Below are 16,402 nucleotides of genomic sequence, written 5' to 3' on the forward strand. Positions count from 1 at the left end.
AGTCTCTAGGGATGCACGTCATCCCTAAGACACAAAATTGGCTTCTTATGAAGCCGTGGAATTCAAAAGAAAACAAAGACGGAAATGAAGTTTTGAAAATGGTTAAGTTTAACCCTAGGGACATAATGGTCATTTCACATAACAATGGGTGCTACCGTGCACACCATTGGAAAGAAAATGAAAAATCAATAAAGTTATACTCAAGAATCGCCTAATTCAGAGTCCGGATGAAAGAGATATGCAACCCCAAAGTTTTAAAATTAAAACGGAAAATGGCATGCTCCCAGGTCTGTTTTGGAAATGCTGCAATTTGAAGGCTTAAATGGATTTTTTTGGAAAGTAGTTATAAAGTAACCCCCCCTAAAATCATATTTTCTGATCAACCATGGTCCAAAACAAAAGTAATATACAACCTGGAATGCCCAAAATGCCCCCAAGATAAATCAGGTTAAGAGAATTTAAAACAAGCCGAGTTGCTGCCAGAGAAGTAGACATGGGGCTTCTGGAGGTTTTTAAAACACCTAAATTGAATATGCAGTGTTAAAATGCACCCACAAAACCCTCATAAGTTCCAAAACTGTTGACACAGTTTTCAATAAAAAGTCGATGAATAGTACCATGTTTTAAATTTTTTTAAAAAGGCTTAAACTGTAAAATTTGAGTTGACGGGGGATTTCCAAGACCAAAACGATATTTTTTAAAAAAATGTTGTGAAGAAACCTCCCTCAAAATCACATTTTTCGAAGTGACCATGTCAAGGCCGAAACTTATTTCTCAAGTGAAAGACCCAAAATGACCTTAAGATCAGATTTTGCAAAAAATATGAAAATGTATGCTACTCCAAGTGATCATTTCATCAAGCATGGTATTGTGTGCAATTGTGAACATGCATGCAAACGTAATATGTGTTTTTAAGCGTGCTATAATGGCCCTTGGCCTCAGAACACGCCGAATGCAAAATATGACATGTCAAACTTCCAAAGCATAAAAAAGTCATTTAAAAGTAAAACTCGAAACCAACGAGTATAGATGCAATCAAAAGGTTTTTTTGCCTTTAGCCACACGTCATACATATAGAGAGGGTCCCAAATAGTGTGCTTAGGCACGCTTTACATATTCCAAAGTAAAAACAGAATGCTAAAACATAGTTAAGCGTTACAACTTCAAAAGTAAAACAAACATGCTAACATGTGCATGTAAAAAAAAAAAAAAAAACCGCATCAAAAGTACTTCAACACATCAAGCCGACCTAGGGATGTTGTGAATCTCAAAAAAAAGTTTCTTTACCTGAAAATATCCAAAACAACTAGGGTGAGTAAATAAGTTACTCGTAGGAAATGAACATGCGTATAACCTAAAGTTTTAATGATTTTTTAAGTTTATATAAACAGATCCATGTGTTTCATGCCACCTAACGTCTATGTCCAATTGAGACTATAGGATCATCCCTATGCTACCTTAGAACATTATAGCATAAACCACAAGGATAAAATAATTAAACGACGTTGGAGAAACCAACTTATGACAACAAGCTACAACTTCATAATGTTATCAACTTGAATCAATGTACGAAATCAAATAAATGAAACAACAAGTTGCAAGATTTAATGTTATCAACTTGGAATGACATGCGAAATCAAACAAAGTGGATATAATTGAACATCACACCAGAATAGAACTAACGAAAATGGTCACTTTTGGGTTACTAGCCCGTGGGTAACCTCCCAAAGTGCGCATTATAATGTAGGGGGAACTCTTATCTTCCGTACTAGAGCCTTGCTCTAGCCATGTCACAACAACGATGCCCCAAGAATCCAAAATCAACAAATTGTGCAAAATGCATATATATATATATACCAAATGCACTTAGTCATTTACCATGCACAATCAAATATTTAAAAACACACAACATATGCCCTAAGTCCTCAAGCTATAATGGCATGTAATATGTCAATTTCTGAATGTGAATTACTATAAGTTACAACCATGTCATTAATACATAAAGTCTAATTATGTAAGTATACAACAAGTTCTAAATCCATGATTGAACATTAAAACAACACCAAATATATATTTAAATCCATGGAAACAATTACTTAGAATTTAATCTCATTTCACAAGAATATACAATAAGCTTCTAACTCGTGATTTAAACTACAAAACAACATCAAATACACAATTAAATATAGAAATAATTATACATAATTTAATGGAATTCCCACAATTAAATCTCTAGAATTTAAATCATCTCTAAATTGAATACAACTTCTACACAAGGAGTATATCACAACAAGCCTTAAACAACATTAAACCCTAAGTTAATTTCATGCATTTTTCATCTAGATACTACCTTAGATTCAAAAGGAACATGCATATAATTTATATTAATAGTGAGTTTCAATTCTCTAGATTTCAAAACATCTTCAAATGAAACAAGCTTTATAAATATTAAAGATCAAGTCTATGCTTTAAATAATGTCAAGTCTTAACTTGATTTCATGTAAGATACAACTACATACAAACTTAAAATGTAAAGGATACATGCATACAATTCATATTGAACTTCAAAGACACTTAAAACACTAAGATTATAAACATGAAAACACCCCCTTCCTCACTGGAGGATTGTTCCCCTAGAATCTAAGACAAACGAACTCAAAATGGAAAACTGTAAAAAGGTGTTCTATATCAAGAATAGAGGAAGATATATTCTTCAAGGTGGGTGATCAAATTCCTAAGGCAAAGGGTTCAAAATCCAAAAATGGCAAAGAGGGTTCTGTTTGGCTGCAAGGTGGCTAAGGAGAAAACTTTAGGAAATGGAATATTTTCTCTAATTTTTCCACTCACATTAGGGCTTTGGTAGCCAAACACACACACACACGTAAACTACCTCACACACACACAAAGGCAAAACTAAATCTTGGCCCTCCACTTGTCACTAAGCTAGGCCTTTTCACCAAATCAAATCCAAGGCCTACACTTGTCACCATCCTAAGCCTTCTTTTAAGGCTTAATCTAAGCCCTAAACTTGCCCTCATCCTAGGCCAACAAGTGGACCAATCATAGGCCACCAAGTGGGTGCATCCTAACCCTTCACATGTCATCATCTAAGGCTTCCAAGTGTCACCAATGAAATGATGACAAATAGACCAATGGGGGTGTGACACTTGTCACACTTTTCAGAAATTGTAAAAAAGTCCCTCCCCAAAATATCTTCAAAATAATATTGCAAATAGGTCCCTAAGACAAATATCTAAAGAAAATTTAATTACAAAAAACATCACATAAAACAAAAATATTTTCGAAGAAACTATGCTTCCACGCCCCAACGGAAAAAGTAAACAACTAACATGCTTTTTTACAAAAAGTAAAATTACGCATTTCATGGAAATCAAATGTAATGAATGCTCGTGAAGTTGAAAATCAAGTTTGAACAAGAAACAGAACTCAAAAACTCATTCCGGTTCTCAAAAACCCCAAGGTTACGTGAAAAAGAAAAATGCTGGAAAAACAGAGAAGATAACACGGATCTCACGAGGATGACATCAATATCGAAAGAAAAGAGTGTCGAAAACTATTCGCGAGCATTCAAGATGATTCAAAGGGACAAAACCCAAACTTAGAAAAAGGAACTTTAACGAAAAAAGAAAATATGTAAAAATAGGAGGAAAAACCGGTCATTACAGTCTAGATTGAAGCTGCAACAGAATTGTCTTCATCAATGCCGTGGAAGTGATGATTAGTTGGATGGAATTTGAGTCAAGGTGGAGATTGTTGGAATTTGTGTCTCAAATTCCTATTCTAATTATGTTTCTATTCTTAGAGTTGTATTCTGTTTGGTAATTTCTTGTTCGGTAAGTCTTGGCCTCTAAGAAATTGTAATTCTTGTTCAATAAGGAATTGGGTTTAGAATTCTATAAATAGATGCATAGGCTTTGGGTTGAGACTTATGAGATTAAGAGAGACGTAATCTCATAAGGGAGTTGATGGGTAGTGGTATAGTATATGGGTTGGTAGAGTAGGAAAAACATCGGTAACACTAGTTAAGAGGAAATAAGCTTTTAGAGTGGTGGTGTTGGTACTTTATTGTGGTAATATCTGTAACGACCCACTCTACCACATGGTATGATAGCTTGCCAATGTGATAGCCTGACAGTGTCTCTCGCACCCGCCCATAAGGCCATCACAATATCTTTACGAATCATAGTGGAATCTCTTCTTATCCATGGATATAGGCTGATTTTGGCTGAACCATGTATATTTAGTGTTTATGTGTGATTGATTTGTTGGCTTTTGTTGGATCCTCTTTATTCACGCGCTTCTGCTGCCTGCAACACATATAATATATGTATTTTTTCTTTTTCTTTTTTAAAAAATCATCATTTACTTTTTAAATGGTGCAATTCATACTTATTTTTATGTAGCTGGAAGTATGAGACTGGTAACTAGTTCAAAAGGAGTACTTAAGTTTGGCGAAGATTGGTGTAAAGGACCTCTGGATTAGAGGTATTACTTTTGAATTATTCTATTTATACAATTATACAGTTATTTGAAAATTGATAATAATAAAAGATGGATACTTTAATATGTATTACACATTATGCTTCCAGTTTTTGCTTAATTATTAATTTGTATTAATATCACATCAAATTTGTATTTGTTTATAAATTAATGTATAATTGTTTTATTGAAAGTTCTGTAAATTTTGGCTTAAATCTTATTGGTGTTAGGGTAGTTTGATAATAATAATAATAAAAAAAACTTCTTTAAATTGAATTTTTTTTTTTTTTTTTTTTTTTTTTCAAATTTCCAAAATTTTGGCTAGATATATATTTGTATGAATATAATGAATAGTAAATATATATATATATATATATATATATATATATTTTGCTTGAATTAGTCTTCATTGCTTCAAAGTTTGGCTGCCCAACCACAACATCCTGGCTCTGCCCCTACTCTCTCTCACACACACACACACATATATAGAACACTACCTTAATGGGTAATAGTGCCATTGTTAAGAAATAACAACAGATGACTTGCCTTCCTTATCCATTAGAAACTTGATGAAGTTCTATTCGATCCTATGCTTAAAGAATCCACCTTTACTAGCTTTAAGAAATTTGAAGATAGGTGCTGCACATGCCCCATTGATGCGTATCTAACTAAAAGAGAAATTTGATTATTTAATATCAGTAACAATTGAACTTTGGGTCAAATAGCAAAGTGCAATGAAATTTATAAGCAATATTCTTTGAACTCTGCTTCAAATTTGGGAAGTTTGAGATCATAACCGAATAACGTGTCAAATTTAAAGCCATAGACATAGATAGAAGTTCATGCATAAAATGGATGGTAACAAAAATTAAGGGTCTGTAACCACAAAGGCATAGGGAGAGCGAATTTCTTATTTTAGGTAATATATATATATATATATATATATATATATATATATATATATATTTGAACACTTCTAGAAAAACTTTTTTAATTTTTAAGGAAAGAGGAGGGAACAAACTTTACACCTGACATAAGCTCCCTACTCAAGAAATTCATTTATCATGGATTCTAATTATAATTATCACTTTGATATAAGAACAATTATTTAAATCTCTACCCTACCCTCCATCCCCACAGGATCCTTCATAGTTTGTATCACTACTTTGGGGGCTTGCTTCAAACCGAACAAGTTTTCATTCACCTTGCACATTAGTTTCTCCTTTATTTTGACTAAGAAATCCTTCGGTTGTTGCATGTAAATTTCCTCCTCTAGGTCACCACAGAGGAAAGCAGTTTTGACATCAAACTGCTCAAGGTGCAACCTCTCTGCTACAACAATGTTAAGAAATGAACGAATGGTACGCAGTTTCATAACCGAGGAAAAGATATATGTGTAGTCAATCCCTTTATTCTACCGAAAGCCTTTGACCACTAACCTTTCCTTGCATCTCTTGGGACCATCACGTTCCTTTTTCACCTTATACACTCATTTGTTATGAAGAACTTTCTTCCCTACTGGTAACTTGGCTAGTTCGCATGTCTTATTTGAGATAAGAGACTTTATTTCATCTTCCAGTGCAAGCTGCCACTTGCTTGCATCTTTAACCTGACATGCCTCTTTGTAACATTTAGGCTCACCACCATCTATGAGCAATATATATTCATATACCTCTGATTCGGTACACGAGGATGCGTAGACCTCCTGGATGCAGGTGTAGGAATTAGATTATGCAGTGCACTATACTCTATAAGTTCTGGCTATAAACCCTCAACTATCTGCTCCGCAACAACACTCTCTGGACTCTCATGCAACTCAACATACTTATGCTTCCTTTGTATAAGAGTAGTTGAAAGTGCTACATCCCTATCCTTATACATCATATTCTCATTGAAAATCACATCTATACTTTTGATGATTTTCTTTTCCTAGTCATCTTAGAGTTGATAACCAAACTCATATTCACCATATGGTCACTAATATGCGCATATGCAATACAACAAAAAAAATTTCAACCATGAAAGATTTACCTCCTTCCTGCTCTACACCTCAGTCGGTATCCGATGCTCCAAAGGCACCGGCGGTCAATGATTAATCAGGTAGGCTTTTATATTGGTTGTTTCTGCCCAAACTACTTGGGTAGACCCGTATGTATGTGTATGCCCTTGGCTCTCTTCATCATAGTTCAGTTAATCCGTTCTGCTATGGGGTTCTTTGCACAGGTATCTTTAATCTGATCCCATTCTCAAAACAGAACTTCATGAACCTGGTGTCTTCATATTCACCACTATTATCTGACTTTAACCTCTTAATCTTTAAACCCGTTTCATTCTATACCATGGCCTTCTATTTCTTTAACACCTTAAATACCTCTAATTTGTGATTCAAGAAATAAACCTATACCTTCTTCATGTGATCATCAATGAAAGTCATAAAGTAGGATTTTTCACCAATAGATGAGATTGGGGCTACCCCTAGACATCTGTGTAAACTAGCTCAAGCTTCTCCTTTCTGAGATCTTTACCACTCTTCTTGAAACTAACCTTCTTCTGCTTACCCATCACGTAACTCTCACAGAAGTCAATATAAATCACTCATATGCTTGGTAGTTTCTTTTTCGAGTGCATAATCTTGAGTCCCCTTTTAGTCACGTAACTTAGCCTCTAGTGCATTGTGATCTTCTTTATTTTCTGCAAGTACTCTTGACCCACAAGCACTGGTAGTTGTGTAGAAATTGTCAGTTTTCTTTCCATGTGCAATAGCTATAGCACCTTTGGAAACGTTCAACAAGTTTCCATTAAAAGTTTTAACAAAAACTACCTCTGATATCTGTCCCACTAAATCATATTCTTCCTTAAGTCAGGAATGTGCCTAACTTCCTTCAATCTCCATACAGACTCATTTAACTTGATTCGCATTTCACCCTTACCAATGGTGTTATAGGGCTAATCATCACCAAGATATACCTTGTCAAGGTTACTCGGTCCATAGCTATTGAACAACACTTTGCTTTAGGTACCAAGAAATGATGTTCCAGAATCCAATGCCCATGACTCCGCCTACTATCCAAACACCATATCAATGCATCATCTGATTCTTCTGAGACCACGTTTGCTTCAGTTTTATCTTCAGTATTCTTCTTCCTTGGAACAAACTCGTTGAACACATTTAGATGCTCGTTGACTCTTCTACCTTCAATTATCTTCAATTTGAACAACTTCTTGATCATATGTACCTTATTGGCTGCATAAGGCTGTTCAAACACACTAAAAGGGGCTGCCAAGAGAGATATCATCATCTTCTCGTTCTTGATGTTAAAGGCGACTGACTTTGACAACATAAACCTAGCATTGCAAAGAGTCTTCCTATCAAGTAATTCTCAATCTGCATCCTTTGAATCCTCTAGCTTTTCTCCCAAAGTTTGATACATTTTTTTCTAAAATAATAGATCATCTATTTGCATCTCCTAGAAATTGAAGTTTGTGCCATCAAACTTCTCAATTATGGATGTGGATGTCTTATATTCTAATGCCTCTACTCCCACTAAAATGAATAGGTCGAATACAAAAGTCTTCATCGAAATTTTGTCAAACACCTTTTGTGCCCAAGGTTCTTAACCAAACGCTCTTATACCAGTTGCTATGAAAAACAACCAGATGCTCTGATACCAGTTGTTGTGGCGAAAACCCAAAAACAACGATCTCTAAGGAGTAAAAAACACATAAGCATTCAAAGAAGAAAAAAAATAATCACAAGAACACAAGATATACGTGGTTCATCCAAAGCTTAGGGCTACGTCCACGAAGTGCACCGAACAATTCCACTATGAAACGATGAAGGATTACAATAGAGAATTTTCCTCTCAATCTCTCTCATTTGCTCTCTCTTATATAGGCACAAATCAATTCAATCTTATGAAGCTCTCATACCCTAAAATCTTATTTGAGTTCGAATAAGTAGTCTTAATATAAGGAAACTAACTTGCATCACAAGTTTAGCCTTTTTGGAGAGTAAAAAACCATGGAAACTAATTCCCGCCGCTTCCTAGGGATCGGTCCAAAAAAGATGGACCGGTCCATCTTGATGAAATCACCGTTTTGAAACTCACTACCCAAATTGGGCCGGTAAGTAGCAAAAATATACACTAAAATCTACCAATTTGACCGCTCCAAGTTCTCTACAATCTAATCCCAACTAGTGATCAAACTCCACAAGCCTCAATAATAACCTGATAGGTTTGATATTGCAATTTGAAGGGCATTTAAGAAAATTAAACTATCACCACAGTATGCCACCAATCAATGCCAAAGCTACCCAAATGTCAAGCAATTCAAATAATGTAGCACTTCTAGATTAATAAAAATAAATATAAAAAGGATACACCAACATAAGGCTTTTAACTGAAGTTACCAATCTAGAAAGCACAGATACAAATACGGGATATAGATAAGACATGACACAGGTACAACAATACAAAAAATCTCACAAAAAATAAGATATGGGTACGCCATAATGCAACAATAAAAAAATGATATTTTATATATATAAATAATTAATTTTTAAAAATATTATGAATCAAAATGCAATCATTAATTTAACATAGGAGTTCATTTCACAACACATAAACAAGCATCCATGATCATCACTTAATAAATATTAAACTTTTCTTAACAACCATACTATGTTATTATTGTTGGAAAAGTTGTATTTTAATATTAAAAAGTTGTTAAAAAAGTGTTATGAAATATCGGAGAAGTATCGGATACGTAGTCAAATATCTGAGAAGTATCAGATACGCATTTGAAATTAAACTACATATTTTTAAATTATAGATAAGTTTAAGAAGTATTAGTTAGACATATGCAAGTATCCAATGATTATCGATATCTGACATGTATCCGATTTGAGTAGGTCGCTCTCGTAGAAGTATCCATACTTCCTAGTTTCTAAGTAGTTCTCAATTAACGAATATCTGCAATGATTGTGTTCATATTAAAGAACCCTTTATTGGAACACACTACACTTATCAAGGGTGAATCCAAGGAGAAAATCATTACCCAAGAACCCAATTTCTACCATAACCAGCAATAGGTGCCATCAGCCACAGTTTCTAAATTATGATTCCCACTGCAAGTGATACAGGGAGGCACTACCTTATAACCTTTCCAAAATTTCACCAGCTTAGAGTAACCATTGCATAATAAAACAAGATTATATGAAAGTTGCATTAGTAAAACCACCTCTAGAATTTTAGTGAATTTATCAGTCAATTTAAGATTAGTAAGAGAAAAATAAGATGATGAAAAATACCATTTGGAAGCAAAATTGACGGCAGGTCCACTTTCCCAGTGCTATCCTGGACACACCACATAAATCCCAAATATTTTAGCAAGAAAACTATATATATATATATATATATGTAAGACTGGTTTCAAAATTGGTGTTTGATTTGAATGTCCAAATGGCTAATAAAATAATACTAGATGTAAATTGCTTTTAAAATTGATGATAGGAGATTCAATTTTGTTTTATATAAATGAAGGGAACATTTTATAAATTAACAACTAAGGAATTAGGCCAAATCTCAAATATGAGTTTGAAATAGATAATAACTTTTGAAATTTTAATAAAGAACTAATCCTTTTTAAATTAAGTGATTTGGAAAAATATACATATATTTTAAAAATCTCCAATGAGCAATACTTTTTTTTTTTTTTTTAATATGATTTTTGTTTATTTTTCTTGTCTGACCACTGCTTTACCTGTATACCCTTTCTCTCCCTGTTGTGCACGTGGGGGAGAGAGACATTGGCGTGTCCCTTCTTCTTTGTTTTCATCATCTTCATCTTCATTTCCATCTTCATCATCTTCATATTGCACATCCATTACTGGATGAACACCCCACTTTTTCACCGTCAATGGTCGTCCATCGGAATAGGATCCACTAATTGAAGCCTCAATGTAACAATACCCATCAGAATTGCACTTCCATCCTATATTGGGTTCATGAAAAAACATGATCATATCTGAACTGATTCTGTTGATCCAATCCCCTATATCATAACGATTTCTAGAATCACCATTGATAGAGAGAGTAACCGCCTTCTTCTTCTCTTCATCGTCACTGAATGGTTCTGGTTTGTGATCTTGATTAATTCCGATAACGGCGCAAACAGAAACTCCTTTGAGATAGGGAAAAGAATTTGGATCTATATTCAACCGCACATCAGTGAACTCCTCACCACTCTGACGTCTCTCATATATATGGGAGAACCAACTTGGAATCTCACTTCCTGATAAAACAATTTCATGGACATTTTGCTGCACCAAAAAGCATGACAATGTTAATTTTGAAAAAGTGGGGTATGAACATTGAAAGAGAGAGAGAGAGATACGCCTACCTTAAAAGTTTCAATTTCTGAATAGTTGTATATATTTGGCTTCTTGTTCTTGTGATTCTCAACTAATTTATGGCTCTCTGTGAAAATACATCCATCACTTGTTTGAATGGAATAGCGTTCTAGTGATACGCAACCTTGTGCCAAAACTTCTGATGTAAATGATGGAAGTGACAATGTTTGGAGGCTTGAGCAACCACGCAAAGAAAGACACCGTATAGATGATGGAAGTGACTCCAGTGTTTGGAGCCTCAAGCAATTGTTCAAACCAAGTTGATAAAGGCTTGTAAGTTGAGAGAAGCTTGCGGGTAAGCTAACAAAGTCATTCCCGTTTAAATTTAATTTCCACAACGAGTGAGGAAGATTGAGAATGGATTCTTCATCTAAATTGCAGTAACTCCATTCTAATTGGAGAACATTCAACTGTTGGATGGATGGTGGTAACTTTTTTACACCACTAAAGCTCAGCCAAAGTATCCTTAAACTCTTCATTCCACCAATATTGCTTGGCAAACTTCCAAGCATTTTGCAGTTATACAAATCTAACTTCACAAGGCTTCCAAGTTGTTCGATTGATGGAGGTAAATCTTTTATAGCACTTCCCTTCAGTTGAAGTACCTCCAAACTCTTCATTTTGTCAACAATGTTCGGTAAACTTCCAATCATTCTGCAGGATCTCAGAGTTAAACATTTAAGCCTTTTAAGATCTCCAATGCTTGGAGGTAATTCTTTTAATGCATTCCCATCCAGCATAAGTATCTCTAAACATTCCATATCTCCTTGGATCTCTGGAAACTTCTCAAGTTTTGTGCATCCATCGATATTAAGCGATTGAAGAGATTTCAAATTAATTCTTGTTGCAAGAATCTTCAAATTTTTACAATTGTCGAATCTCAACCGAACAAGCCTCTCGTGAAATTCAATGGATGGATGAACTTCAACCAAACTTCTACAACCATGAAGATACAATTTCTCCAGACATGGCAACCCGGACAAATTAGGAGTTCTCTTCAAATTTTTACAGTAGCTGAGATCGAGGATTTTTAACTTATCTTGAAACTGCTAAATCAAACCATAAAAATAATTATTCAACGGGAGGGGGAAATGTAAGTAAAGTAACAGTCTCACCGGCCATTAACTTCTAATCTCATTAGAAAACAGAGATAAAACAGAAGACAACTAGATATAATTTCAAGCCAAAGAGAGAGTTGCTGAAACTATCCATCACTAGATCAATACCATTTGTTCAATTAGTTTATTTCAATTTGCATTCATTCCGGTTTGGTTAAATGAAAACTATGAGAGGAAAATAAAATTAAAAGAAAAGTTTAGAATACATGAAACTTACAAGAAAATAAAAAACAATATTGTAACAACATAAAATTTTCTCAAGAAATGAAATTATTTCCATTTTTTTGTATGAAAAATATTATGGAAAGTCGGGTGAATATGAAAACAAAAAATCAAAATTTCCTTTTCCTCAAAATTTCCTTTTCTTGCTATCCAAATTTCACCTCTTTGTCTATTTACCATTTGACCCCAAACATAGGTAGTAAGCAAGAAATTCATTTTTGTTTTTTACATGCTAAATTATAGGGATGACAGTCACTCATCTTAACTGTTTCAGAAGAAACTGAAAACGCTAACCCTGAAACAAACTTAACTGAACCAATCTTTGTACAAAAACTATTTGCATTGGCGAGTTTCACTAATTGAGCTTACCCTAAAATAAAATCCAAAAACAATAGGTTAACTATAATCAAGCCTTATATAAACATAATTTCTATGATATAAATAAAATATTTCTCTATTTTCCATTTGATATTGCGTTCCTAGTTTCTAATCTAACAGGTAGTATGAAGAAGAACATACGTAATTCAATGTAGTGTAAGCATATGATAACAAAAGTTATCAAATTAAAATAAATATACACACACATATATATAAATATATATAAGTATTAAGGTTCAATAGAATTGGTTCATTTTATTTATTTATTTTTATTTATTTTTTGACATCTAAATGAGTTTTGGAACTAGGAGTGAACTGTTGATCAATGAAATTGAATCACACTCATACAAAGAACAGTCTTAATAAATTGACATAGTATCTGATCTATAGCCTACAGGTTTCTAATCTAAATCTATCGTGCCATTTGAATTTGTCAATTAATTTGGTGTTTATTTTTTATTCTAACAGATGATAGTGTTTAAAAAATGTTACTCTGATGAACCTAAAGCTCATGTATTTAATAATAATATTAATGATAACTATTATTAATATTTTTATTTGCATGGATATTCTTTCAAATGTGACCATTAATCTGGAGATGTTCTTGAAAAAAATTTCATGGTGACCTGCTTCGGCATGTTACCGAATTGCTGACAAGGAAAAACCACCAAACAAAATTTTAATATTTGATGTGTTGTTTACTATTTTGTCATAGATAATGTATAATCTAATCTCAACTACCCATGAGTTTCCCTTTTCTGGATTGATGGTTCAAATCATCAAGAAAGGTTAAGGGACATGGGTTTGGTTCACGGGCCTGCCGACATGAGAACTCAAAAAAATTTGGGATTTTAATTTCAAAATTTTGTAATTTATATATCCCTCCAAAAATTTGTAATATATATTTGACTTTTAACTAATCTGGAAGCTTTTGAACCAAATAACTTATAATATAGATTGTCTTCAATCCACTTGACAAAATAATCTTTGTTAAAAAAAAAAAAAAAATTGATAGAATAATTCACGAAGAGAAGCATAGTGCACTTAAAGTAATAACATTACCTTCGTGTCATCAAATTCAACCTCAACCAAACTTGCACATCCAATAAGATTCAATTTCTCTAGAAATGGGAACCCTGAAAAATTAGGATTTTTCACCGCCAGATTTTTGCAGAAACTGAGATCAATGACTTTTAAAATCCTTAGAATCTGTTAAAAAAATAATAATAAAATAAGTTAGCTTCAATTGACTAGATAAAATTATTTTTTTTTCGAAATACTAAATTTTAATAGAATGGAAAACAGCATGTACATGTAAAATAATAATCTTACTTTTCTATCCGTCCAAATCCCTTTGATCAAGCTATTACGTAAATGGAGTTGAACAAGTTTTTTTGCATGAAAATTGTACGGCAAATATTCTTCGGGATAGCCATTCCAATCAAGATACCTTAACTCATTTGAAAGATATGTGAGGGATCCGTGAAGCTGCACATCACTGATTTTGAGTATTCTTAACTTTCTCATCTTTGTGAATGCCTCACCACTTACATCCAACCCTTCCTTGGTTACCATAATGGCTTCGATATTTTCTGTTACCTATCAACCAATAACATGGAGTACGTAAGTGCCTCAATAAAATAAAAACTTAACTAAAATTATACGACTTCAAATCAGCTTATATGTACAAGGCGTACAAGTGCATAGCTTGCACATGGAAAGAAATTAATATGTGACAACGCATACCATCATACCGTATTTTCAGTAAATACTTCATCGATGTCTTCATGAGACCACAATCTGCTGCGCTTTCCAGGATCTTCAGATTCTTGGCGAACAATTTCTCGACCCATTTCTTGTATCAAATCATGCATCTGGAGCTCGTTATTTTTTGATATAGTGATGAGGGACCTCTCAACGAGAACTTTTATTCCAATGACGGGGTGAAATCCGCAACTCTCAAAAAACTCCATTGCAAATTTTTCTTTATATCCTTTGAAGCAACAGGCAATGTCGAGGAATATAGCCTTCTCTTTTTTATCAAGGCTATCATAACTTATCTTGAGAACATCTTGAATTTCTTTGGGAGGGTTGCTTTTCAATTTATTCAATCCACTTACCCACTCAAAAATGCTTCTTTCACATAAAAAAGATCCCAAAACTTGAAGAGCTAATGGAAGACCTTTGGCGTAATCTTTTACAGAGTGTGAGAGTTCGCGATACTTTTTTACAGGACCGTTTTGCTTGAATGCATGCCAACTGAAAAGTTCGAGTGCTTCTTCATCATCTAACAGCTCAACCTTGTATGTTTTAACAATATTGTACTTCATTAACAACCTTTCATCCCTAGTTGTTATGATGATCCTACTTCCCGAACCAAACCAATTATGTCTTATTCCAGCTAAACTCGTTAATTGTATCTCATCATCTACATCATCAAGAACTAGAAGAATCTTTTTGTGCTTAAGTCTATCCTTTATTTCATTGATTCCCCTGTCAGAGTTCGATATCTTTAAATAATTATCCATTAGAGTCTCTCTGAGAAGTTTTTGTTGTAGTTTGGCTAGACCATCTTGCTTTTTTGACTCTTCCCTCACATTTTTAAGAAAACAATTGCTTTCAAATTCATTTGATATTTTGTTGAAAACTGCTTTGGCAACAGTTGTTTTACCTATTCCTCCAATGCCACAAATCCCAACAAAGAGTTTATCCTTTGACCTATCATTCAGCAACGTGATTACTTTGTTTGCTCGAGAATTAATACCCACTTCGTACTCAGCAACTTTAAATGGTATAGGTTGCAATTTTGTTGAAATTACTTGAACAATTTGTTGGATAAACTTTTCCTCATACCTATCAAGTATTAAATTAAGCACATTAAAATCTAAATTCAGTAAGAGTGCACGAGAAAAATTAATAAATAAACAAACAAACAAACAGAGAAATATAGAGCAATATATAAAGGTTGAAATAAGTATTTATTCATATAACTAATATATAGGTGTGTGTGTGTGTCTATATATATATATATATATATATATATATATATAAATAAAATTGAAAAAATAATTTCTAACAACCTATTTGCCAAAAATAGAATGGCAATTTATAAATTTAAATAGGGTGAATTACCTAACCTCCCCTTAGGTTTGTCATGCCCCGAATCCTAGTGACTCGGTGCATGAATGGAGAACCACAAACCCAACCTAAAATTTGAGTCCAAATGCGGAAGTAAAGACCCACATTAAAAAAAAAAAAAAAATACATATCTTACTTAAGGAAAATCATGACCTATCCTCACTAAAATGGGCATAACTCTCTCCAAAAATGGAGTCTATGAGTGAGGTTGGTACCAATAGAAAGCTTACTTCGATCCGGTCAATTTGAACATAAGAATGACCTAATTTGGATTAAAGACGAGGACTTTATAGCCGATTGAAGTTAGCACTACAGTGCTGAGTGGTCCAGTACAAGAGCGATCGATCTTATGAATAGTGCAATCAATCTCATGAAACACAAATTTCTATTTCATGGCTCTAAAAAGGTGCGATGGATTGAAAAAAGGACTACGATCGATTATTGGGTGTCCAGATGCACCAAAAAGTCCTGATTTGGGTGGTTAAGGCTTTGGGCACCTCGTTGGTACCAAATATGATTATGAAGTAAGCCTAAAGTGTGCAATAAATGATGGGGAACATACATTGACATTAAAATGGCCTTATGACTTCATTACATCACTTATCACATGAATAATCAAATTTACATCAAATTG

At 33.7% G+C, this 16,402-nt stretch overlaps 1 protein-coding gene across 1 annotated transcript in view; it reads right to left on the reverse strand.

The window, feature by feature from the left end:
* Positions 1-996: 996 nt before the first annotated feature.
* LOC132273540 (disease resistance protein RUN1-like) overlaps positions 997-16,402 on the reverse strand; it is a 37,367-nt gene continuing 21,961 nt past the window's right edge. The window contains exons 2-8 of the mRNA XM_059774503.1: positions 14,385-15,514; positions 13,963-14,229; positions 13,693-13,839; positions 10,903-11,958; positions 10,264-10,822; positions 9,812-9,857; positions 997-1,287 (exon numbers count right to left, since the gene is read on the reverse strand). Coding sequence (XP_059630486.1) covers positions 9,853-9,857; positions 10,264-10,822; positions 10,903-11,958; positions 13,693-13,839; positions 13,963-14,229; positions 14,385-15,514 — 3,164 coding nt within the window. The 3' untranslated portion in view covers positions 997-1,287; positions 9,812-9,852. The remainder of the gene's footprint in view (positions 1,288-9,811; positions 9,858-10,263; positions 10,823-10,902; positions 11,959-13,692; positions 13,840-13,962; positions 14,230-14,384; positions 15,515-16,402) is intronic.

The sequence above is a fragment of the Cornus florida genome, unplaced genomic scaffold (assembly GCF_030987335.1).
Source record: "Cornus florida cultivar Cherokee Brave unplaced genomic scaffold, ASM3098733v1 CherokeeBrave_3.0.0_Hap2_Chr01, whole genome shotgun sequence".
Classification (NCBI taxonomy): domain Eukaryota; kingdom Viridiplantae; phylum Streptophyta; class Magnoliopsida; order Cornales; family Cornaceae; genus Cornus; species Cornus florida.